At 46.7% G+C, this 26,908-nt stretch overlaps 1 protein-coding gene across 1 annotated transcript in view; it reads right to left on the minus strand.

The window, feature by feature from the left end:
* Nucleotides 1-26,908, minus strand: part of LOC135057127 (uncharacterized) — a 166,580-nt gene that overhangs the window by 51,832 nt on the left and 87,840 nt on the right. The window contains exon 8 of the mRNA XM_063963023.1: nucleotides 1,068-1,222. Within this exon, the coding sequence (XP_063819093.1) occupies nucleotides 1,068-1,222 (155 nt within the window). The remainder of the gene's footprint in view (nucleotides 1-1,067; nucleotides 1,223-26,908) is intronic.

Here is a 26,908-nt window from a genome sequence, read left to right on the forward strand (position 1 = left end):
GGTCACTGCATCTCATGTGCTCCTACTGTGAGGGGACCGTACATCATACAGACACTGCAGGGTCACTACATCTCATGTGCACCTATTGTGAGGGGACCGTACATCATAGAGACACTGCAGGGTCATTACATCTCATGTGCACCTATTGTGAGGGGACCGTACATCATAGAGACACACTTGTGTAGAGTGATTTCCATGTTTGTAGGTGTTAACGCAAATGGTACAAAACCCTTTGCTCTCAGCACATCCTGGGCTACATTACAGGAGCACTGACAGATAAAGGGAGCTCAGTCACAGCACAATGGCCCCGCTATCTGCGGTTTCTGTATCTTGTCAGAAGTGTGTGTGTGTGTGTGTGTGTGTGTGTGTGTACACACACACACACACACACACAGGTTGAGTATCCCTTATCCAAAATGCTTGGGACCAGAGGTATTTTGGATATCAGATTTTTCCGTATTTTGGAATTCCATACCATAGTGAGATATCATGGTGATAGAACGCATTTTTGTTACATATACACCTTATACACACAGCCTGAAGGTCATTTTAGACAATATTTTATATAACTTTGTGCATTAAACAAAGTTTGTGTACATTGAGCCATCAAAAAACAAAGGTTTCACTATCTCACTCAAAAAAGTCCGTATTTTGGATATGGGATGATATATATATATATATATATATATATATAGCCGCATATTCCCCCTGCTGAAAGCCACTCCTCCTGTTCCCACTCCCCTATGCGCTCTTGCAGGATCTGGCGCCCGCAGCCCCAACCAGTGGGAGCCTCTGCCGCATATAGTCAGTAGCAGCATTTCCAGTATACTGCGCTCCCTCAGCCCCCCCCTTCCTCTTAGTCCCTGTGTACTGATTCCCTGACAAAGGCAAAACGCGTGGTGCCAGGACAATAGGAGGTCATGTGCGCCCACCACACAGCACGCCTCCGCCACCCTCACTGCTATAACATGGGGCATGCTAACAACAGGTCACTACAGGACACTCCCCCTGTATAATAACAACAGGACACCACAGGCTGCTCCCCCTGTATAGTAGGACCCCATTACCTGCTTTTGCGGACGACTGACTCCCGCTCGAGGGAAACCCGGAAGTTGCCGCGAATGAAAAAAACTCTCTTCCTGTGTGTGGAACGCAGCGGCCGGAAGTGGTATGGAACGCACAGGCCGGAAGTGAGGTGTGATTGGCAGGGGGACGCAAGCTGCTTCCTCATCAGTAACGGGCCAGAAGGATGATCATATCCCCGCCCCCGGCCCCTCCTCCAGCCCCGGCCTCAGCACAGGGAGAGGGCGCGGGTCCCGCACATGGCAGTGTGACAGGCGCTGGGGGCAGGCAGGGAGGTGTGAGAGAGGGCGGGTACCCGTGCAGCTGCTGCAGGACACAGAGCAAGGGCTGCATAGGTGCAATGCTTTCTGTGTGTATATCCAGAGATAGATGTACAGGGCAGTGACGTGCGGTGAGGGCACGGACTGGTGAGGCACGGGGACACGGGAGCACCTACCCCCCCCCCCCCCCCCCCCCCCCCCAACCAAATACAATCTATGTGAGGAGGGGCAGGCAGGGCTGTGTGTGGGGATCTGAGAGGGGGAGCTGTGGGGAGGCTGTGTGAGGAGGAGAGAGCTTTGTGTGGCACTGGCACGGCATCATCACCATATGTGACTCTCTCTCTCTCTCTCTCTCTCTCTCTCTCTCTCTCTCTCTCCAGCAGCACCCACATGGGACCAAGCAGCAGGTAGACCAGGCTTTCCCAACCACGGTCCTCAAGGCACACCAACAGTGCAGGTTTTAGTGATATCCAGGCTGCAGCACAGATGGTTAAATCAGAATAAGGGAGCTACTAATTAAGTCACCTGTGCTGCAGCCTGGATATCACTAAAACATGCACTGTTAGTGTGCCTTGAGGAACGTGGTTGGGAAAGCCTGAGGTAGACGCACAAGTCCCCTGGGAGCCGAAGCAGCAGCGGCTGTGACACAGAAGCAGCAGCGCCTCCGTCACACGGCCCGAAGCAGGGGCTCCGCACTCCCGCCTGGGCACATCCATCACCGCTCTTCTGGCTCTTACCTTCAGCAGGGAGAGCTGGTCCAGGTCGATCCGGAGAGCCCGCTTGTCATCCAGCTTGTGCACGCCGCCGCTCCCGGTCCTCTCCTGTGCAGCAGTAACTTCCGGGTCCCGCCGCTTATGTGTGATTGGACCAGCGGATCCAGTGCTGGATCCGCTGTCCAATCACATGTGCCTCGCTGGCAGGGGCGTGCTTTCCCTGCCAGCGAGGCACTTGTATAAGTGCCGCATTCCCTTTAATTTCTAATGGGCTTTTACAGCCCAGAGCTTGGCCCCGCCTCCTGCTTTGTCCCATTCCCACAGTCTACGGGAGGCACTAGCTATCAGTGCCTCCCAAACTATTCAAACAGATTAAAATGATTATAATAATATAAAGAGCATACATATGACACAGAATATGTGTCTTATGTATCTTCTTTTTATTATTTTGATCAGTATGACAGGGGAGGCACTGCCTCCCCTGACTGCACGTCCCTGGTACAGGGCGCCGCCACATCTGCAGCGCAGCCTCATCCGGGCGTGGTGGTGGCGGAGGGGGAATGGTGCTGGGGTGGTCTGTCACCGTTTACTGGGCGTTTGTGCACCATGTCCCAGCATCTGCACGTCGTAACCGGGCGTCTGTACACTATGTCCGGCCGTCGATGCACTGTATCTGTGCATCATACCGGGGCGTCTGTGTGTCGTTCTGGGGCATCTGTGCACCATGTCCGCGCATCTGTGTGTCGTATCGAGGTGTCGGTGTGTCATACCGGGGTATCTGTGCCACATGCCTGGGTGTCCGTGCCTCATGTACGGCGTCTGTGTGCATCTCGATGTGATATCTATGCTTTGTGTCTGTGCCATGGTTTGGGACATCTGTGCGACATTCTTGGCCATCTTCATCATGTCCGGGCATCTGTGAGTTGCGTCTGTCCGTCATTCCGGGACATCTGTGCATTGTGTCTGTGCAACGTTCGGGGGCATCTGCATTCTGTTTGTGCAACGTTCGGGGGCATCTGTGCCTCATGTCCAGGCGTCTGTGTGTTGCATCTGTCCATCATTCTGGGGCATCTGGGCGTTGTTCTGGAGTAGCTGTGCCTCGTGTCCAGGTGTCTGTGGAATTCACACTCGGGCATCTGTGCATCATTCTGGGACGTCTGTGTCTCATGTGTGGGAGTGATTCTGAGGTGTATGTGCCTCGTGTCCGGGCGTGTGTGCATCGTGATGGGTATCTGTGCTTTGTGAGAAGTCAGCGACTCTATCGCTCATGCCTGACTGTCTATCTCTTATAGCCAAAACAGTCCTCGAGCTCTACCAACAGTTCACATTTTCCGACCACCTAGCTGGTGCACAGGTGTAGTCATTACTAATTAAGATGTGCTGCATTCATTCCTAACTGACCATTCTACAGATCTCCAGGAGGCCTGGAAAACATGAACTGTTGGTAGATCTCGAGGACCGGTTTGGCCAGCACTATCTTATAGACTTGACTCTTCCCTCATGTACTCTTCCTTCCAATTCCATGGGTGAAACATGAAACCAGGCTCCAGCACTCCGATTTGGGGCATGCATTTGGGATGTTGGCCATTTCATCCTTAGATGTCCGATTTTCCTGCAGCCATATCCCGCGGCCATATTGTCCTGTTGGGGCTTCAATGGGGTTATGAGTGCCCACCAAGATCTTGAGCTTACAGAACCAACTTGGCGAGTGCTTCGCCTATAACAGGACACTTTCCTGGAATTTATATATACTGGTCTGCTAGCTTGGCCTCTGCTTTCAAAGTGGGTGGTTCCTGGCCTAGCATCCTCTGCTTCATCTCTGGAGGGCACCCGCTGTAGAACTGCTTTTGGCACATCAGGTCAGTTAGTGCTTCCCATGTGGTGGCACGAGATCTCTCCCAACATAGTTGATGAGATTGAAAAAAGACAAAATGTCCATCGAGTTCAACCTATATTATAAAATTTTATATAATTTAAATGCTGTAACCTTGGATATTTCTTTCAGTTAGGACTTTATCTAATCCATTTTAAACTTATTGATTGAGTCCACCATTACTACCTTCTCTGGTAGAGAATTCCAAATCCACCATTACTACCTTTCTATGGTAGAGAATTCCAAATGCACCATTACTACTTTCTCTGGTGCAGAATTCCAAATGCACCATTACTACCTTGTCTGGTAGAGAATTCCAAATCCTCCATTACTACCTTCTCTGATAGAGAATTCCAAATCCATCATTACTACCTTCTCTGATAGAGAATTCCAAATCCACCATTACTACCTTCTCTGGTAGAGAATTCCAAATAATCATTACTACCTTCTCTGGTGCAGAATTCCAAATCACCATTGCTACCTTCTCTGGTAGAGAATGTCAAATCCTCCATTACTACCTTCTCTGATAGAGAATTCCAAATCCACCATTACTACCTTCTCTGATAGAGAATTCCAAATGCTCCATTACTACCTTCTCTGATAGAGAATTCCAAATCCTCCATTACTACCTTCTCTGATAGAGAATTCCAAATCCACCATTACTACCTTCTCTTGTAGAGAATTCCAAATCCACCATTACTACCTTCTCTGATAGAGAATTCCAAATACATCATTACTACCTTCTCTGGTAGAGAATTCCAAATACATCATTACTACCTTCTCTGGTAGAGAATTCCAAATCCTCCATTACTACCTTCTCTGGTAGAGAATTCCAAATGCACCATTACTACCTTCTCTGGTGCAGAATTCCAAATCCTCCATTACTACCTTCTCTGGTAGAGAATTCCAAATCCTGCATTACTACCTTCTCTGGTAGAGAATTCCAAATCCTCCATTACTACCTTCTCTGGTAGAGATTCCAAATCCACCATTGCTACCTTCTCTGGTAGAGAATTCCAAATCCTCCATTACTACCTTCTCTTATAGAGAATTCCAAATCCTCCATTACTACCTTCTCTGGTAGAGCATTCCAAATCCTTACTGCTCTTACTGTGAAGAACCCTTTCCGCCGTTTTGTATGAGTAATTTTTTCTACTAACCTCAGGGGGTGTCCTCGTGTCCTGTGTAGCTTTTTTTTTATAAACAGATTGTATGATAAATCCTTGTATTGTCCCTTTATGAATTTATAAATTTTAATAATATCCCATCTCAGCCCCCTCTTTTCCAGTGTAATCGGGTGTGGTTCACTAGGTCGACATGGAAAACCTAATGACCATGTCGACCTAATGACCATGTGCCTAGTGCCTGCTTATTGTCCCTTTTCATTCTCTATTGTACGATCTGCCAATCTTTTAGCTAGGGTATTAGTCACACCCATTTTGGTACGTTGGGATGCCAGTCTTGCTGGAGAATGTGGGGACATATGGCTTCTGCTAAATGGAGATTGGTCTGAAGTTGTCAATATTTTAAGTGCTGTTAGACTGCCCTTGTGGTTGCTATTGCCTCCAGCTTCTTTCTCCTCATGATGCTTTTGGTTGTGTTTTAGGAGATAATAATACTCCTTTGCTGAACAACTTCAAGATCTTTTTTCGGACCTTCCACTGTACTGTGCATCCTCCTGTGCTGTACTTACTCCCCTGAGTAATGTTGGGCAAACACTGTCAAATAACATGTCTGTCAGACCAAGAGATATTTTATCTGACAGCCTGAACACCAGCAGATACTGTGGCCATATATTGTGAATTCTCAGTGTATGGTCACACAATCAGCGGGATGTAATCCTGCCCGGGTCTGGTGACTCGTACGGTGGGCCGGCTGTACTCAGACGTTTTTTTATAGGGGCAATCACAAGGCATGGTGTTTCCTTGTGATTGTCCCTTTAAAAAAAGTCAGAGTTCAGCTGGCATGGTCTCCGTACTTCCCTGGGGTGGAGATATTTCCCCGTTCCTCCATTGTGAATGGCAGTCCATACACTTCCCGATGTGGCCGACCAGTGATTTATTGGACATGCTAGATGAAAAACCGATCATCGCTGATCTGTTGCAGCAATACACTATGTTATTACCTGTATGATACACTGATAATGTCATAATATATGCCTGGTGTCACAATTCCAGCCTGCCCTCAGATACCGCAATCTAAGACAGCTGGGTAATGATGGTTGCGCACTATGGTCACTCAGGCTAAAGACAATATTTCACTGCCACCACCAAAGATCTTAAGGGAGTCATTATGTTGTATGCACACATAGTAATAATACACACTTAATTACACATAGATACGTAGCATTGTGCCTCACAGGTGCAAGTTCAATAAGAACACAGAGAATACGCTAGATTAAATGTATTTTAATCTAAAAACAATAAGAATGACGTACAGGTTATGATTTGCAAATAATTTCAGGAATAGGAATCAGTTACGAAAACAAGGTTGCTTACATACGAGTCCTAGTTTTCTACTGTGGAAAAGTTCACAGAAATAGATTGATGCATCCTCAATCATAGTTGACTTCTTTTCAGGCAGTGGACACTTTGAGGGTCATTCCGATTTGTTCGCTCGTTGCCAATTTTTGCTATGCTGTGATTTGTTGCTAATTGCGCATGCGCAAGGCACGCAGGGCGCTTGCGCTTAATTATTTAATTAAAAACGTAGCAGTTTTGCTGTGGATCCTGCGGCGCTTTTCAGTCGCACTGCTGAACGGTGAATGATTGACAGGAAAGGGGCATTTCTGGGTGGTAACTGAGCGTTTTCCGGGAGTGTGCTAAAAAATGCAGGCATGTCAGGGAAAAACACGGGAGTGTCTGGAGAAACGGGAGTGGCTGGCGGAACGCAGGGCATGTTTGTGACGTCAAACCAGGAACTAAACGGACTGAGCTGATCGCAATCTGTGAGTAGGTCTGGAGATACTCAGAAACTGCAAAGAATTATTTAGTAGCAGTGCTGCTAATCTTTTGTTCGCTATTCTGCTAAGCTGAGATACACTCCCAGAGGGCGGCGGCCTAGCGTGTGCAATGCTGCTAAAAGCAGCTAGCGAGCGATCAGGTCTGAATTACCCCCTTTGTGCTGTGTGCATCTCATTCTTACCCCTCCCTCTGACAGCAATTCCAAAGATTCCACCCTTTTGAGTTTTAACTCAATATCAAAAGTAATGGATTGTGGCCTGATTGTGTAAAGGGCTCCATTGTTCCTGTAACACAGGGTTTCTCTGCCAGACAAGCAAGGCCAGGGTCACTTAATTACCTGCTTCATTCTGTTTGAAGATCTGTGATTTATCAGTATTCTGGACAGTTTTATGGACTGTCAGGGAAATGATTTGAGGAAGCCTACATCCACAGTGGATCTGTGATAGTTCTCCGTGATGTTTGGAACAACCTCCCTGCCGAGTTCCCTCAAAAACTATGTGCAAGTGTACCTAGAAAAACTGTTGCTGTTTTGAAGGCAAATGGTGCTCACACCAAATATTGATTTTATTTAGATTTCTGTTCAGTTACTTTGCATTTTTTTAATTGATAAAAATAAACTATTAACACTTCTATTTTTGGAAGCAGTCTTACTCTGCAGCATTTTTTCCACATCTGCCTAAAATTTTGCATAGTACTATGGGGATAATTCAGAGTTAGCAGTTGTGAAAACCATGTGCACTGCAGGTGGGGCAGATGTAACATGCAGAGAGATGTAGATTTGGGTGGGTTATTTTGTTTCTGTGCAGGGTAAATACTGGCTGCTTTATTTTTCCACTGCAATTTAGATTTCAGTTTGAACACACCCCACCCAAATCACAGTACTATATATGTATATAATTTGTCACATACCTATCACATTCCCCCATGGACATGAGCTGAGGAGGGGGAAGTAGCTTCGTGGTCATCTCATCAGCATCTCCTAATCAGCTGTTGGACTGAACCATCTGATAGCATTGCTCCTCACGGCTAATTGCTCCTCCCAGCTTAGCCAGATGACTTACCTCCACGCATTACCTTATCTCCTAGGGTAGGTATTGAGAGTTTTATTTAAATTGGATTTTTATAAAAATGGTCAATAAAAGAAATAAACCAAGTAAAAACAATAATACAAAGTTCTTTTTAAATCCTGTAACTTTAATGTAAATGACTTGCGAGTGTCACCGTGAATCGTGGCACGGCACCGCAAACTACACACAAATCACACACACTGCAAAAGGAAAGAAACCGCAATGATGGTAAAAGTTACAATAGTTGACAATTGCCTGATCTGGACATTTGAATAAGCCGACACATTAGTAAAACTGCGATCTGTCAGGTCCGGGTGTTTTTGTGAATCCGTTAACCTGGAACCAACCACAGGTGTAGGTGCTGGGGTATGAAGAAAACAGGGAGGACGAAGGAAGTTCCGTTTCATATATTTATTAAAGTAACAATTCAGTAAGGAGTTAAATGACTAGTTGTTAATCATCATTATACTGAAGTATTGCAGGAATGGCAGAAATAATATGCAAGAGAAAACTCAGAAATAAATAAAAGAAATGTTCATGGAAACATATGCAAAAACAAGCTGAAGAATAAATGTTGAATTGTCCAAATATAAACAAGCTTTGATGCTGAGCTGCAGATTGAGTTTAACTGGTTAATGCAGACATGGAGAATTAACTGTAAGAATTTGCAATGGAGTTTTAAGAGTTAACTGAGAGACTGTGAAGAATTATCCTTGTAATCACAACATAGAAAATAAAAGTACTGAATTGGGTTACTTGCGGGTTCCAGAGATCACTGTGAAACTGTAGTAGATGGCAGGGTGATGAATGGGTTAAATGCAGAGTTGAACAAACGAACAGCTGAGGGAATTGGAATCCTCCAGACTTTGTATGAAAGGCAGACAGACAAGGTAACCTCATGCAGGACACTGGGAATCCAAGTATTTCCAATAGGTGTGCAATTGACTGATAGCACAATGGAGAGCCGGTGAATCTTTGGCAGTGAAGGCTGCAAACGGACCTCTGGGAACGGAGGCGATATCTGAACCACGGGAATCACACAGGAATGCACGGAGAGAGTTCAGAGCTAGAGCACAGCTTTGATACAACAAAGCACTGGCCCAGAGTGACATAATCCCAGCCTACTTAAAGGCAGCACAAGCACGGGATTGGCTTACACCTGCTCACAGGTGTTTTCACAAGTGCTCAGTATTAGCTATTTGGTCTCCAATATGGCCACCTCCTATACAGCAGACACACCGCAGTGCCTAAGGCCATTTGGTCCCCGCACTCACAGTTCCCAGACTCTGCATTACCTGTGCCATTGATCACGCCGTGTCCCCATACGGGCGCACAGCACCGCGAGCAACCGCACTGGCAACGGATGAACCCCAGAACCCGCAAAGGTGAGAGACCGGTTCGTGACAGTACCCCCTCTTCTACGGGTGGTCTCCGAACACCTTTGAACCTTGTCAGGATTTTTGGAGAAGTATTTCTGTACCAGTCTTGGAGCATGAACATCTTCAGAGAAAACCCAGGATCTCTCCTCCGGACCGTAACCCTTCCAGTCGACCAGAAACTGTAAACGTCCATATCGGGAACGTGAGTCCACAATCTCTTTAACTTCAAATTCCTCATTCTGCAAAGAGTGAACTTTAGGAGATTTGGACTGGGTAGTACGGAACTTATTGAGAATCATAGGCTTCAGTAAAGATGTATGAAAGGCGTTAGGAATTCTCAAAGACGGTGGCAGCTTGACTTTGTATGACACAGGGTTGAGTACCTTTACAATGGGAAATGGACCAATAAACCTGGGAGCAAATTTCTTAGAAGGAACTTTGAACTTGAGATTGCGTGTAGAAATCCAAACTTGGTCTCCCACTTTGTAATTCGGTACAGCTTTACGTTTTCTATCTGCAAAAGATTTATAACGAGCGGAAGTTTTGACCAAGGACTTACGTACACAACTCCAGATGCTAGATAGACGTTGAAGCTCTTGATCTGCCGCTGGGACCTCTAGGGCTGGCAATGGATGAAACTCTGGCACACGAGGATGAAAGCCGAAGTTAATATAAAAGGGCGTAGATTCTGAAGATGAATGGAAGAGATTATTATGAGCAAATTCTGCCAATGGAAGGTAGTCAACCCAGTCATCCTGTGAGGACGATTATATATAGCCGGAGAAATGTTTCAAGGTCTTGGTTGACTCTCTCAGTTTGTCCATCTGTCTGAGGATGATATGCAGAAGAAAAGTTCAACTTGACATTTAAAGATGAACAAAGCGACCTCCAAAACTTGGCCACAAACTGTGTTCCCCGATCAGAGATAATTTCTCGAGGAAGGCCATGCAACTTGAAGATTTCAGAGATGAACAATCTGGCTAGTAAAGGGGCTGATGGTAACCCAGTTAATGAAATTAAATGTGCCATTTTCGAAAATCGATCCACTATCACCCAAATGGTATTTCGCCCTTTTGATGGAGGTAGATCGGTCACGAAATCCATTGAGATATGAGTCCATGGTTGTTTGGGTATGGATAGTGGATGTAGTAGACCTGGTGGAGAACTTCTTGGACTCTTATGTTGGGCACATTTAGGACATGCTGCTATAAACTCTTGGACATCGGCTTTGAGACGTGGCCACCAATAAGATTGTTGAATAAATTTGAGAGTCTTTAGAACCCCAGGATGACCCATGAAGGAAGAGGAGTGAGCCCAGGTAAGCAGCCGTTTTCGAAGACTTGTGGCGACAAAGGTCTTGCCAAGCGGAGGAACTGGAGAGGTTCGAGTCATTAAAAAGGACGTAGGATTCACAATGGCTTGATTCGTGATAGCATCATTTAATTCAGAAGAAGCAAAGGACCGGGAAAGGGCATCTGCCTTTTTGTTCTGAGACCCTAGACGATAGGTGAGTTTGAAATCAAATCGTGAGAAGAAAAGCGCCCATCGAGCTTGTCGTGGATTCAGACACTGAGCTGACTGCAGATACAGAAGATTCTTATGATCAGTATAAACTGTGATGCGATGTTGAGCTCCTTCTAGAAGGTATCTCCACTCCTCAAATGCCAACTTGATGGCAAGTAACTCTTGCTCACCGATTGCATAATTACGTTCTGCCGGGAGGAACTTACGGGAGAAATATCCACAGGGATGGACCTTTTTATCTTCAAAGACTTGTGACAACACAGCTCCTACTGCTTCTGTAGATGCATCCACCTCTAGTAGAAAGGGACGATTCAAATCAGGCTGTCGAAGAATGGGGGCTGACACAAAGGCTTGCTTTAAATCAGAGAAGGCTTTGATTGCTTCAGAAGACCAGTTCGTAGGATTTGCTCCCTTGCGAGTTAGGGCTGTGATGGGAGCAGCTAACGTAGAATAATTCTTGATGAATCTCCTATAGAAATTCGCAAAGCCAAGAAATCGCTGAATCCCCTTGAGAGTTGAAGGAGTGGACCAATCTCGGATAGCTTGTACCTTACCTGGATCCATACATAGCTCTGATCCAGAAATGATGTAACCAAGGAACGGTATGGAAGATACTTCAAAAGTGCACTTCTCTAACTTACAATAAAGTTGATTTTTCCTCAGACGTGTCAGTACCTCTTTAACTTGGTGACGGTGAGACTTTAGATCCTTAGAGAATATTAGGATATCATCCAGGTACACTACTAGACACTTGTAGAGAAGATCACGAAAAAGTTCATTCACATAGCTTTGAAAAACTGCAGGTGCATTACAAAGACCAAAGGGCATTACGAGGTATTCGTAATGCCCATCCCGGGTATTAAAAGCAGTCTTCCACTCGTCCCCTGCACGGATGCGGATTAAATTGTAGGCCCCTCGGAGATCCAGTTTTGTAAACACAGTAGCTCCCTTTACCCGGTCAAATAATTCTGGAATTAAGGGTAATGGATACTTGTTTTTCACAGTGATCTCATTGAGTCCACGGTAATCTATGCATGGTCGTAACCCACCGTCCTTCTTCTTAACGAAAAAGAATCCGGCTCCTGCAGGTGAAGAAGATGGTCTGATAAATCCTTTGATTAGATTTTCCTGTATATAGTCAGACATAGCTTGCGTCTCTGGGATGGATAGCGGATAAATTCGTCCCCTAGGAGGGGTTTTGCCTGGAACCAGGACGATTGGGCAGTCCCATTCGCGGTGAGGAGGTAGAGAGTCTGCTGCTTGTTTACTGAAAACATCTGCAAAAGATTGATACACCGGAGGTAGGTCAGGAAGGCTAATTGACCGGAGAGGTACAATTGAGGCTAAACAGTCCTTGGTACAAGATTTACCCCATGAAAGGACTTCCATGGTTTGCCAATTGAGTTGAGGATTATGTTTCTGCAGCCAAGGTAAACCAAGTATCACATCTTGAGAGGCTTTGGGAATCGCGTAGAAGGAGAGGTATTCGGAATGGAGCACACCAACTTTCATCTTGAGACATACGGTTCGATGAGTAATTATACCATCTGGAATTCGACTTCCATCCACTGCTGTAACAGCAACTGCTGCTTCCAGAGGCATGGTTTGAACTTTGGACCGTAAGACAAAGGCTGAGGAGATGAAGTTCTCGGCTGCCCCGGAATCTAGGAGGGCTGAAACTTTCACTGTAGAACTTGGAACTTCTAATTGAATAGACAAGGTCGGCTCTTTCCCAGAACGTGGTTCTAAAGTAACTCCTAGCTTAAGCTCCCTTGAATAAGCTAGGAGCGAGAGTTTTCCAGGCCGGAGTTTGCAGGATTTAACTAAATGTTCGGAGGACCCACAGTACATGCAGAGATTACCCTGTCGACGATGAAGTCGTTCCTCCTCTGTGAGGCGAGAGCGCCTAATCTGCATAGGTTCTTCTGTTGTTACCGGCGACTGTGATGAAGAATCTTGTCGAGGCCTAGGATGATAACGTGGACTAGATCGCTCTGTCCTGGATTTCTCTAAACATCGCTTTCTGTAGCGTAGGTCAAGTTTGTTACAGAGAGAAATCAATTCATCCAGTGTAGTAGGCACATCCCGGATGGTTAAATCATCCTTGATTTTCTCTGAAAGTCCATTCCAAAACGCGGCGATCAGGGCCTCCTCATTCCAATTTAACTTTGAAGACAACGTACGAAACTGAATAATATATTGACTGACAGGACGTAAACCTTGACGCAGACGGAGAATCTCTAAAGATGCTGAGGTGGTTCTGCCTGGTTCGTCAAAGATTCTCCGGAAGGATGATACAAACTCCTTGTAATTAGAGAGGATAGGATCACCTCTTTCCCATAATGGAGATGCCCACTCCAGAGCCTGACCGGAGAGGAGGGCAATAATATATGCAACCTTAGAACGAGCTGATGGGAAACTGGCGGACAACAGTTCAAACTGGATCTCGCATTGATTCAGGAATCCTCTGCAAAGTTTTGGGGTTCCGTCAAACTTACTTGGAGAGGGTAACTGCAAACAGGACGTAGGTAGCGTCTCAGGAGAAACTGTAGTGGTAACTGGGACAACTGGAGTTGGAATCTGGACTAGAGACGTTTTAATAGCTGTTTGAAGAATCTCTAAACGGTCTGCCATAGTTTGCATAAACTGCACTATTTGTGTCTGTATAGACTCCTGGTTTTCCAGACGGGAAAGGATATCTGATGTAGCACCGCCTCCTGCGAATTGGTCACTTGACGGATCCATGTGGCCAGTGCTTACTGTCAGGTCCGGGTGTTTTTGTGAATCCGTTAACCTGGAACCAACCACAGGTGTAGGTGCTGGGGTATGAAGAAAACAGGGAGGACGAAGGAAGTTCCGTTTCATATATTTATTAAAGTAACAATTCAGTAAGGAGTTAAATGACTAGTTGTTAATCATCATTATACTGAAGTATTGCAGGAATGGCAGAAATAATATGCAAGAGAAAACTCAGAAATAAATAAAAGAAATGTTCATGGAAACATATGCAAAAACAAGCTGAAGAATAAATGTTGAATTGTCCAAATATAAACAAGCTTTGATGCTGAGCTGCAGATTGAGTTTAACTGGTTAATGCAGACATGGAGAATTAACTGTAAGAATTTGCAATGGAGTTTTAAGAGTTAACTGAGAGACTGTGAAGAATTATCCTTGTAATCACAACATAGAAAATAAAAGTACTGAATTGGGTTACTTGCGGGTTCCAGAGATCACTGTGAAACTGTAGTAGATGGCAGGGTGATGAATGGGTTAAATGCAGAGTTGAACAAACGAACAGCTGAGGGAATTGGAATCCTCCAGACTTTGTATGAAAGGCAGACAGACAAGGTAACCTCATGCAGGACACTGGGAATCCAAGTATTTCCAATAGGTGTGCAATTGACTGATAGCACAATGGAGAGCCGGTGAATCTTTGGCAGTGAAGGCTGCAAACGGACCTCTGGGAACGGAGGCGATATCTGAACCACGGGAATCACACAGGAATGCACGGAGAGAGTTCAGAGCTAGAGCACAGCTTTGATACAACAAAGCACTGGCCCAGAGTGACATAATCCCAGCCTACTTAAAGGCAGCACAAGCACGGGATTGGCTTACACCTGCTCACAGGTGTTTTCACAAGTGCTCAGTATTAGCTATTTGGTCTCCAATATGGCCACCTCCTATACAGCAGACACACCGCAGTGCCTAAGGCCATTTGGTCCCCGCACTCACAGTTCCCAGACTCTGCATTACCTGTGCCATTGATCACGCCGTGTCCCCATACGGGCGCACAGCACCGCGAGCAACCGCACTGGCAACGGATGAACCCCAGAACCCGCAAAGGTGAGAGACCGGTTCGTGACACGATCGCATTACTCACAGTACAGGGCGAGCCCACCTGGCATGTGTGGAGGCACCCAGCAATGCGATCGCAATTCAATTGCATCAAATAGAGCTAGACCCCTGCCTGTGCAGCGTGGCTGCATGTGCAGGCGGTCTGGCATCATATTTACTATCACAGGAAACGCAGACGACATCATCGGGCCTGTGTTTTTTGCCCTCCCCCCCCCCCCCAACACTGAGCCGCCGCCCCCGGATGCCCACTGTCTGTAAATCGTGACGCGTTTGCATTATAGTAGCCCGCACACGTATTGCGGCCACTACACATGTACAGATGGCAGATACGCGGCCTTCACAGCAATTGCAGCCATAGCGATCAGTTCTCATTAAGGCCCCAAATGTGGAAAATATTCTTTCTCCTGAAGCTGATGACGCTGCAGCTGTCGGCAATGGCTCTACAGCCACCATAATATTGTCATTACCAGCTGCAGTTTCTGAGCCAATGTGCATTTCCCACCAATCTATAGGTGCCACGGCTGACACAACATCATGGTCAAACAAGAGGTCATTAAACGGGGTGGCCTTTGCTTGGAAGTTGATTCAGGACTTGTCTATTGCCTGTGCCGCTTTGTATCACATGAGTCATAATTAAATGGGATAAGGTCCCTAGGTCGACTGTATCTAGGTTGACAGTGAATAAGTCGTCAACAAATGGTCGACATGGATTAGGTCAACACTGAAAATAGGTCGACATTGGGCAAAGTCGACATAGTTAAAAGGTCAACATGTTGATTATGTTAACATGTACATGGTGTCATGACCCTGACTGTATATCTCATATTTGGTGACTTACCTCTGCCATCTGTCCTGGATCCTGCGTCTCTTCTGCTCACTGGGATAAACAGCTTGCCAGTTCCATGAGTTCCCTGAGTGCTGAGTTCTCTGCCTGGAAGGTGAGAGTTAACGAGCTGCACCTGTGTTGATTAACCTTCTGTATGAATATTAAATTCAGCAAGTCTCTCCATGCTGTGCCTACACAGCAATCATTATTGTCATTATACTATATGCCTCTCTGACTCCAGTGGTCACCAGATACATTCTCCACTGTACTAAGCTCTCTGGTGTTTGGGCCTAAAAGCCAGCATACTCTGCTCATTTTAGGAGTTAGGCTTCAGTGTTTTTCCGGCCTGCTAGGCCTCCACATCAGAGACTAAACCTGGAGTACTGACATGACAAGGTCTGATCACCTGAACCTGGTGCTGTCCAATCCTGTGCCAGACTGAGACTCTCTGAATCACCTAACTCAGTTTACCAATCAACAAGGATCAGGAAATATAAGTAAAGAGACTTGTGTTGCAGAAGCTGCCAGTTCCTTGAGCCACACAGCTCAGCGTGAGCTTAATAGCTGAGCTCCCTAAGAGGTAACACTATTACCTCAGTTCCTGTAAAACTCTGCTCTTTGCTACCCAGTCAAGATTACAGTTGTGTTATCCAGTATTAGTCTGGTTTTAAACACACAGCCGCAGTATTCTACAGACTCGGTCACAGCTACAGTCTGCAGTTCTTCTTCAGCCTCGTCTTAAATTCACAGCCACATTCATTGTTCTACATACAGTTACATTTCCAGTTATATCCGGTACCAGCCCGGATTACAGTTGCATTTTCAGTTATATCCGGTACCAGCCCAGATTACAGTTTTGTTTCCAGTTATATCCGGTACCAGCCCGGATTACAATTGCGTTCCAGTTATACCGGTACTCAGCCGGTTCACAGTGCGAGTCTTAGTCTCGCCGGTAACCAGCCTGGAGTCACGGTTGTTGGTACTTGTGGAACGGGACGAGGTCTAGTAGCTAGTTGGCTGGAGTCCCGAGGACGGAATAGTGCGGGTTTGATATTTGACTTGCTCATACAGGCGTGGCAGGTTCGGCTAAAGTCTATGGCTGGCCACAGGTGTTTGTACAAATACGGGGAACTAGAACACTGGGGATACCAGTGCAATGATAGTTGAGTGACACTTGTGGTACAGATTGATAACTGGAAGCTGGGAATGAACCAGCAGTACAGGTTAGCTGGATAGCTGGAAGACTGACTGAACTAGCAGTACAGGATAGCTGGAAGCTGGGATTGAACCAGCAGTACAAAACAGCTGGAAGCTAGGATTGAACCAGCAGTACAGGATAACTGGTCTTGAACCAGCAGTACAGGACAGCTGGAATCTAGGATTGAACCAGCAGTACAGGATAGCTGGAAGCTGGGATTGAACCAGCAGTACAGGATAACTGGGATTGAACCAGCAGTACAGGATAGCTGGAAGCTGGGATTGAACCAGCAGTACAGGATAACTGGGATTGAACCAGCAGTACAGGATAGCTGAAAGCTGGGATTGAACCAGCAGTACAGGATAGCTGGAAGCTGGGATTGAACCAGCAGTACAGGATAACTGGGATTGAACCAGCAGTACAGGATAGCTGGAAGCTGGGATTGAACCAGCAGTACAGGATAACTGGGATTGAACCAGCAGTACAGGATAGCTGGAAGCTGGAATTGAACCAGCAGTACAGGATAACTGGGATTGAACCAGCAGTACAGGATAGCTGGAAGCTGGGATTGAACCAGCAGTACAGGACAGCTGGAAGCTGGGATTGAACCAGCAGTACAGGATAACTGGTATTGAACCAGCAGTACAGGACAGCTGGAAGCTAGGATTGAACCATCAGTACAGGATAGCTGGAATCTAGGATTGAACCAGCAGTACAGGATAACTGGGATTGAACCAGCAGTACAGGATAGCTGAAAGCTGGGACTGAACCAGCAGTACAGGATAACTGGGATTGAACCAGCAGTACAGGATAGCTGAAAGCTGGGATTGAACCAGCAGTACAGGATAGCTGGAAACTGGGATTGAATCAGCAGTACAGGATAACTGGGATTGAACCAGCAGTACAGGATAGCTGGAAGCTGGGAATGAACCAGCAGTACAGGATAACTGGGATTGAACCAGCAGTACAGGATAGCTGGAAGTTGGGATTGAACCAGCACTACAGGATAACTGGGATTGAACCAGCAGTACAGGATAGCTGGGAGCTGGGATTGAACCAGCAGTACAGGACAGCTGGAAGCTAGGATTGAACCAGCAGAACAGGATAACTGGGATTGAACCAGCAGTACAGGATAGCTGAAAGCTGGGATTGAACCAGCAGTACAGGATAACTGGGATTGAACCAGCAGTGCAGGATAGCTGGAAGCTGGGATTGAACCAGCAGTACAGGATAACTGGGATTGAACCAGCAGTACAGGATAGCTGAAAGCTGGGATTGAACCAGCAGTACAGGATAGCTGGAAGCTGGGATTGAACCAGCAGTACAGGATAACTGGGATTGAACCAGCAGTACAGGATAGCTGGAAGCTGGGATTGAACCAGTAGTACAGGATAACTCAGATTGAACCAGCAGTACAGGATTGCTGAAAGCTGGGATTGAACCAGCAGTACAGGATAGCTGGAAACTGGGATTGAATCAGCAGTACAGGATAACTGGGATTGAACCAGCAGTACAGGATAGCTGGAAGCTGGGAATGAACCAGCAGATAACCAGTGATGCAGGTTTGCAGATATCCTGGAGATGAGATAACCAGTGATGCAGGTTGCAGATATCCTGGAGATGAGATAACCAGCAGTGCATGTTTGCAGATATACTGGAGATGAGATAACCAGCGATGCAGGTTTGCAGATATCCTGGAGATAGGAGTCAGAAAGTGATGAAGTTGGTAATGCACTGTCTCTTTAAGCAGGAGATTGCAGGAGCTCTCTACAGGCTTGAGGACAACACCCCACTGACAGCTTCCCAGTGCTTGGGGCTGGAATATATACCCCTTGCTCTCTGGTGATAGGCTGAAGGATTCATATGTCAGGGAAACACTACCTGGTTGGAGAGTTCTCTGCAGAGTCAGCTGATCAGGAAGTAACATGCAGTACTCCAGACTAGACTTCAGAGTGGACTGAGGCCTAGCAGGCCGGGAAGGAGCCGAAGCCTAACTATCCTGAAATGGGTGCTGTGACTGACAGCGCGGGATGCCAGATGGAACAGCGGATGGCGGATAGAGCTTTAGACTGCGCCACAGGTAAGTCAAAGTGCGACTGGGAAGCACTGTAAACCTCCGCTTTGTGACATCCGGTTCTCAGTCTCGCCGTTAACCAGCCCGGTTCTCAGTCTCGCCAGTAACCAGCACAGTTCTCACCGGTAAACAGTCCGGTTCAACGTCTTCAGCTCTCCTCCTAGATCTGCATAACTCCAGAGAACCTATTTCATAGTAACCTTGGGTACACAAACACCTACTCCTGTGACAGTATATCCAGTTAATTCTCACCAATACAATCACCATCCTGCTATCAACACCAGGTCCCTGGTGATCCAGTGGTCAGGATATGGCTCCCTCTGCCGAGGCCTGGGTTTGACTCCCGGTCAGGCATTGCTCCTTACTACTTCATCTTATTGATTTCCACAGACCAGCCAAATATACACATAGACCTCCAGTTACCCGCACAGACTTCACATATATGCCGGGTTCACAAAACTACAGTCCCAACACACGGTCAACATGGACTTTGTCATACCTCCTCTCTCCAAGTGGTCATAGAGTTGGTTATAAACCTTGCGGCGAGCGCAGCGAGCCACCTTGCCTGAAGCGTGGCGAGCAAAGCAGTCTCTGCAAGGGGACGTGTTTCAACTCTCGATGGTCCTACATTCCTTTACTATCCATAACAAAAATAAACATTATTGACCTTATGTGTGTCAACCATGTACATATTGGCCTGTTTAACATGTCGACCTTTCATCCCTGTCGACCTTGTTCAATATTTACCTGTTTTCAGTGTCGACATAGTCCATGTCGACCATATGGTGTCATCCTGTTCACTGTCGACCTAGACACGGTCGATCCAACAATCCCATTCCAATTAAATGAGGTCAGCAAGCAATAGCCATAGATAAAGACCTTTAATTAGCAGAGTAGCTAATCAAAGGACTAAGGACTGCAGTCCATATTGCACAGTATCTCTATAGCAATTACCAGTAAAATCTTGGTAAAAATAGGAATTTAATACCTACCGGTAATTCCTTTTCTCGTATTCTGTAGTGGATACTGGAGTGACATTAGTACCATGGGGTCCATTAGAGCCTGGCACTTTAAGAAATCATTAGTGTGTGCTGGCTCCTCCCCTCTATGCCCCTCCTACCAGACTCAGTCTAGGAAACTGTGCCCGAGGAGATGGACATACTTTGAGAGAAGGATATAAACATAAAAAGCGGTGCGGTAACGAACCAATACACAACAATAACAAAGATAGAGTTAACCAAAACAGGAAAGCAATGAAAACTATATAAAAAGGATAGCAACACCAACCAAACATGGAACAGGGACAGCAACAGCAAACCCAACCAAGAACACTTACAACCAGGTAAGCAGGAATCCGAAGCACTGAGGTGGGCACCCAGTATCCACAATGGACTACGAGAAAAGGAATTTCCAGTAGGTATTAAATTCCTATTTTCTCTAACGTCCTAGTTGATACTGGGATAAACATTAGTACCGTGGGGAAGTCCCAACGCTCCCAAAATGGATGGGAGAGTGCCGAGACCCCTGTAAAGCCACCTGACCAAATTTCAGGTCATCTCTGGCCAAGGTGTTGAACCTAAAGAACTTTACAAACATGTTCGAACCAGACCAAGTTGCTGCAAAGCACAACTGTAAGGCCAAGACACCCCGGGCAGCCGCCCAGGAAGAAGCCACCAACCAATTAGGCAACGGTAATGCTGCCGAAGAATAGGCTTGTTGAATGGTCAACCTGAACCAACAAGACTGCTTAGAAGCAGGACAACCAATTTTGGTAGCGTCATAAAGGACAAAAAGGGAGTCAGACTTCCTGTGACAAGCTGTCTACTTGATGTATATCCTCAAAGCCCTCACAACGTCCAAGGACTTTGGAGCAACCGATGTGTCAGACAGTACCGGAACCACTATCGGTTGATCAATGTGAAAAGCCAATGCTACTTTCTGCAAAAACTGTGGGCGAGTCCTGAGCTCTGCCCTATCCTTGTGAAATATCAAATATGGGCTCTTACAGGGTAAGGCCCCCAATTCTGATACACAGCTGCAGAGGCTAAAGCCAGCAATGTGACTGGCCTCCACGTTACATATTTCAAGTCTACCCTGTGTAAGGGTTCAAACCAGTCCGACTGGAGAAAGGTCAAGACCACATTGAGATCCCGCGGAGCCGTGGGATGGACAAAGGGTGGTTGAATGTGAAGAACACCCTTTAGGAAAGTCTGTTATCCTGCTAGTTGTCTCTGGAAGAAGATGGAGAGAGACGAAATCAGAACTTTGATGGAGCCTAACCATAGGCCCTTATCCACACCTGTTTGCAGGAAAAGCAGAAAACGGTCAAGTCGAAATTCCACAGGAGGATATTTTCTACCCTCGCACCACAAGACATATTTCTTTCAGATACGGTGGTAATATTTGGACGTAAACACCTTACAGGCCTGGACCATAGTATAGATAACGTTGGATGGAAGACCTTTTCTAGTCAAGATCTCCCTCTCAACTTCCAAGCCATCAAACGTAGCCACAGTAAGTCTGGAGGCTAACTGTCCTTGTTGAAGAAGGTCCTTGAGTAGCGGCAGAGGCCAGGGTTCCTCCAGAGACATGGTCAGGAGGTCCGCATACCAAGCCCGTCGAGGCCAATCCGGGGCAAATAGAATTGCCAGAACTCTTTCCCTTTTGAGTCTTTTTAGAACTCTTGGAATGAGAGGAATTGGAGTGAACAGGTATACAAACTGGTAGTTCCACTGCGCCGTCAGAGCGTCCACTGCTGCAGCCTGTGGATCCCTCGTTCTGGAACAGTAATGACGGAGATTCTCATTGAGACGAGAAACCATCAGGTCTATCTGCGGACAGCCGCACCGGTGAATCAGTTGTTGGAACTGTGACGACAAAGCCTGCGCGTCGTGTCACACAGTGGTAAACGCCACGTGGTTACTTTCCTAGTAATGGTCCTACCCATGTACTTAACTAATTGCTGATATATAATTGGTTATATGCCAGGCAATATTGTATTGTATTGTGTTGTTGTTGCTATGTTATTGTGTTGTGTTGTTATTACAGCCGTGGTCTGTAAGCAGGCGAGTTGTCAAGTCAATGCTGTGTAACAGTTGTTACCTGGACACCGCCTTTATCAGGAGATCGTCCAGGTATGGGACTATGTTGAGCAATTGCAGCATCATCTCTGCCATGACTTTTGTGAATACCCTTGGAGCTGTGGAGAGACTAAAGGGTAAGGCCTGGAACTGGAAGTGTTGATCCAGTACCACGAACCGAAGGTAAGCCTGATTGGCATATAAAGGTATGCATCCTTGATATCCAAAGATACCGGGAACTCCCACTCCTCCAGACCGGAGATCACAGTCCTAAGGGATTACATCTTGAATTTGAACATGTGAAGATATGGGTTCAGGGATTTGAGATTCAAGATCGGCCGGACCGAGCCGTCCGGCTTCGAAAACCACAAAGAGATTTGAGTAAATAGGATTTTAAATACCTACCGGTAAATCCTTTTCTCGTAGTCTGTAGGGGATACTGGGAATCCTAGTTCCATGGGGTATAGACGGGTCCAATTGGAGCCATAGGCACTATAGAAGTTTCAGAATGTGTGCTGGCTCCTCCCCTCTATGCCCCTCCTACCAGACTCAGTGTAGGAAACTGTGCCCGAGGAGATGGACATACTTTGAAAGAAGGAAATTTGTTGAGTAAAGTGGTGATATTTTGAACCAGCACAACCATAACAAGAGGATAGCCATGCTAACCATAACTTGAAAAACAGGGGCAGCAACAGCTGAACCAAACAACAATTAAACAAGCACTCGTGCAGGAAAATTGAAGCACCGGGCGAGCATCCAGTATCCCCTAAGTACTATGAGAAAAGGATTTACTAGAAGGTAATTAAAATACTATTTTCTCTTACGTCCTAGGGGATACTGGGAATCATAGTACCATGGGGAAGTACCAAAGCTCCCAAACCAGGTGGTAGAGTGCTGAGGATCCTGCAGAACTGATTGACCAAACTGAAGGTCCTCAGGAGCCAAGGTATTGAACTTGTAAAACTTGGCAGACGTGTTCGAAACTGACCAAGTAGCTGCTCGGCATAGCTGTAATACCGAGATACCCCGGGCAGCCGCCCAGGAGGAACCCACTGACCTAGTAGAGTGATCCTGGACAGATTTTGGAATCGGCAAACCTGCCGTGGAATAAGCATGTTGGATAGTGAGCCTTATCCAGCGTGCAATCGACAGCTTTGAAGCAGGACACCCATTCTTGTTGGCATCATATAGGACGAACAGCAAGTACGATTTCCTGGTACGAGTAGTTTGCTTTACATACATCTTCAAAGCCCGTACAATGTCCAAGGACTTTGAAGTAGCAGAGGTGTCAGTAACAACCAGAACCACTATCGGCTGGTTGATGTGAAATGCAGACACCACCTTAGGAAGGAATTGCTGACGAGTCCTGAGTTCAGCTCTGTCCTCATGGAAAATCAAGTAGGGGCTCTTATAAGACAATGTCCCCAGTTCTGATATGCGTCTTGCCAAAGCCAAGGCCAACAGCATGACGGTCTTCCACATTAGATACTTTACATCTACCTCCTGTAATGGTTCAAACCAGTCCGAATGGAGGTATTGTAGAACCAAATTGAGATCCCAGGGTGACGTGGGAGGCACAAAGGGAGGCTGGATATGAAGAACACCCTTCAAAAACATCTGGACTTCAGGTATAGAAGCCAATTGTTTCTGAAAGACAAGGCCGAAATCTGAACTTTGATGGAGCCTAGGCGTAGGCCCACATCCACTACGGACTGCAGAAAAAGCAGGAAATGTCCCAGATGAAATTCCACCGTAGAATATTGTCTGCTCTCACACCAAAAGACATATTTCTTCCAGATACGATGGTAATGTTTTGATGTTACCCCCTTCCTCGCTTGGCTCATAGTCGGGATGACCTTGTCAGGAATACCTTTCTTGGCTAGAATCAGCCTTTCAACTTCCATGCCATTAAACGTAGCGAATGGGCCCTGTTGCAGAAGATCCTTCCGAAAGGCAGAGGCCACGGATCTTCGATTAACATACGATAAGATCCGCATACCAGGCCCTTCGTAGCAAATACGAAGCAATCAGGATTGCCTGAACTCTTTCCCTTTTTATTCTTTTGAAAACTCTTGGGATCAGAGGAATTGGAGGAAACAAGTACATCAGCTGGTAGACCCACGGAGTTGTCAGGGCGTCGACCGCTACAGCCTGTGGGTCTCTCGACCTGGAACAATACAGCTTGAGCTTCTTGTTGAGTCGAGAGGCCATCATGTCGATTTGTGGATAACCACACCGATGAGTTAGCCACCAAAACACCTTCGGTTGGAGGCCCCATTACCCTGGGTGCAGGTTGTGTCTGCTTAGGAAATCTGCTTCCCAGTTGTCTACTCCCAGAATGAAGATTAATGACAATGCCTCAGCATGCTTTTTCGTCCAGAGGAGACTCTTTGACACCTCTGACATTGTAGCTCTGCTTTTTGTTCCGCCTTGTCGGTTCATGTACGTCACCACCGTCACATTTTCTGACTGTATTTGTAAAGCCTTATTCTGAAGAAGAAACAAGGCCTGCAGAAGGGCATTGTAGATTGCCCTGAGTTCCAGAATATTTATCGGAAGGGCGCCTTCCTGACTTGACCATCTTCCTTGAAACTGGATGTTGAAACCAATGAAACCAATGTTCTCCAACAACTGCTACCTGGACGCAGCCTTTATCAGAAGATCGTCCAGATAAGGAATTATGGGGGTCTTTCTGACCCGTTTGCTTGCTGCATTTTAACATAGCAGAGCAAACGGGTCCCTGCTGCGCATGTGCCGGCGCCGTAGTGCGCCCGTGCATGCCAGACGGCTGATGGCCATAGCAGGGATGCGATCGCCTCTGCCTGATTGACAGGCAGAGGCGATCGCTGGGCGGGAGGGGGCAGAACGGCGGCAGTTGGCTGCCGTTTTGTGGGTTTGGTCCGGTCAATGCAGGCGTGGCCGGACCGAACGGGCGGGATGGGCGGCCCACAGCTGCTGCATGACATCACATGCAGCCGCTGCAGGCTAGGGAGTGATGAGTAGCTCCCGGCCAGCACGCTAAAGCTGCGCTGGCTGGGAGCTACTCTTGAAGTGCAAAGGCATCACTGCTGTGCGATGCTTTTGCACTTCTGCTAGATGGGGCCGGACTGACATGCAGGTCGGGCGTCCCCCCGCATGTCAGGGAATAAGATCGTAGCTGTGCTAAATTTAGCACAGCTACGATCAACTCAGAATGACCCCCTATGTTCACTCCCTGTTTGCGTAGCATCATCATCTCTGCCATCACCTTGGTGAACACCCTCGGTGCCGTGGAGAGACCAAATGGCAGGGCCTGGAACTGGTAGTCCTGCAGTGAAAATCGTAGATAAGCCTGATGAGGTGGCCAGATCAGAATGTGAAGGTATGCATCCTTGAAAACCAGAGACACTAGGAATTCCCCCTCTTCCCGACCAGAGATCACCGCTCTCAGAGACTCTATCTTGAACTTGACCACCCATAAGTACTGGTTCAATGACTTGAGATTTAGGATCAGTCTTACCGAACCGTCCAGTTTCGGAACTACAAACAAGCTGGAATAGTATCCCCTGTCTTGTAGATGAGGTGGAACTGGAACAATGACCTGGGTGTGTAACAGTTTTTGAATGGCTTCTTGTAAGGTTACTCTTGCTTCTTGTGAAACTGGTAAGCCTGATTTGAAGAATCTGTGATGTGGGAGATCCAGTAACTCCAGCCTGTGGCCCTGGGATGTAAGGTTTATGGCCCAGGGGTACTGGCAAGATTCTGTTCAGGTGCGACTGAAAAATTTTACTTGGTCTCCCAGAAGCCTGATTCCCAGGCATCGCGGCCCACCGTTATGCGGAGGGCTTTGAGGAGACAGAGCCAGAGATCTGTTCCTGAGAACCAACAGCCGCTGGTTTGCGCAGTTTAGCTCTATCACCTCTGGTGGCGGTAGAGGAACCTCTGGTCCTGCCCCAAAACTCTTTGCCAAATAAGGCCTCACCTGTGAAAGGCAGGCCTTCCACACCTTTTTTAGAGTCTGCGTCAGCAGTCCACTGACGCAGCCATAATCCCCTGCGTGCCGACACTGCCATAGCTGTGGTGTGTGCATTAAGCAGTCCTCTTTCATTAATGGCTTCAATCAAAAAATTTGCAGTCTTGTATGTGTTGCAAGAGTATTGTCAGGACTCTGATTTAGTCTGTCCCCGGAGGGGGCACTAGTGGGTGATGTATTACACGAGGAGACTGAAGAATAGTCCTGTGCATAGGCGCTGATATTTATTATGTCACAGGGATCACAAAGCAATTGAATAACAGGTGCAGTAGAATGCAATTGCAGTGGAATGCAAAAACAGAAATAACAAGAACTGAGGTATGGATGATAACTGGTACAACTGATAATAGGAATAACAAATAGTAACTTAATCCAAGGAAATAAATATTCAAAAGTCACTGGTAACTATAATTGAAACAAACAGAACTCCGGTAATTGTAAAACGCACACAGTATCTGTAACATAAAAGTTCTTTAGCCAAGCAAGGCCCAGGCAGGAGACAGTCCTAACTCAGCATGCTTGTTAAGTGCTGGATGCAATGCACAGAATGCAATGCTGGTAATAAGATGCACAAGTTAGGCAATGAATAACACCTGAGGAGAGTCTCTTACTGCTGATGAACTGTGGTAGGCTGTCTGGAGTCTGGAACAAGCAGGAGAAATGCAGAATGATGAATGGAATGAAATGATGAGAGTATCCACGGGGAACCACTGGTGACAGGAACACGGGGAACCACTGGAAACAGGAAAACGGGGAACCACTGGAGACAGGAACACGGGGAACCACTGGAGACAGGAACACGGGGAACCACTGGTGACAGGAACACGGGGAACCACTGGTGACAGGAACACGGGGAACCTCTGGAAACAGGAACACGGGGAACCACTGGAGACAGAAACACGGGGAACCACTGGTGACAGGAACACGAGGAACCACTGGTGACAGGAACACGGGGAACCACTGGAGACAGGAACACGGGGAACCAATGGAGACAGGAACAC

Source organism: Pseudophryne corroboree, chromosome 3, assembly GCF_028390025.1.
Source record: "Pseudophryne corroboree isolate aPseCor3 chromosome 3, aPseCor3.hap2, whole genome shotgun sequence".
Taxonomy (NCBI): domain Eukaryota; kingdom Metazoa; phylum Chordata; class Amphibia; order Anura; family Myobatrachidae; genus Pseudophryne; species Pseudophryne corroboree.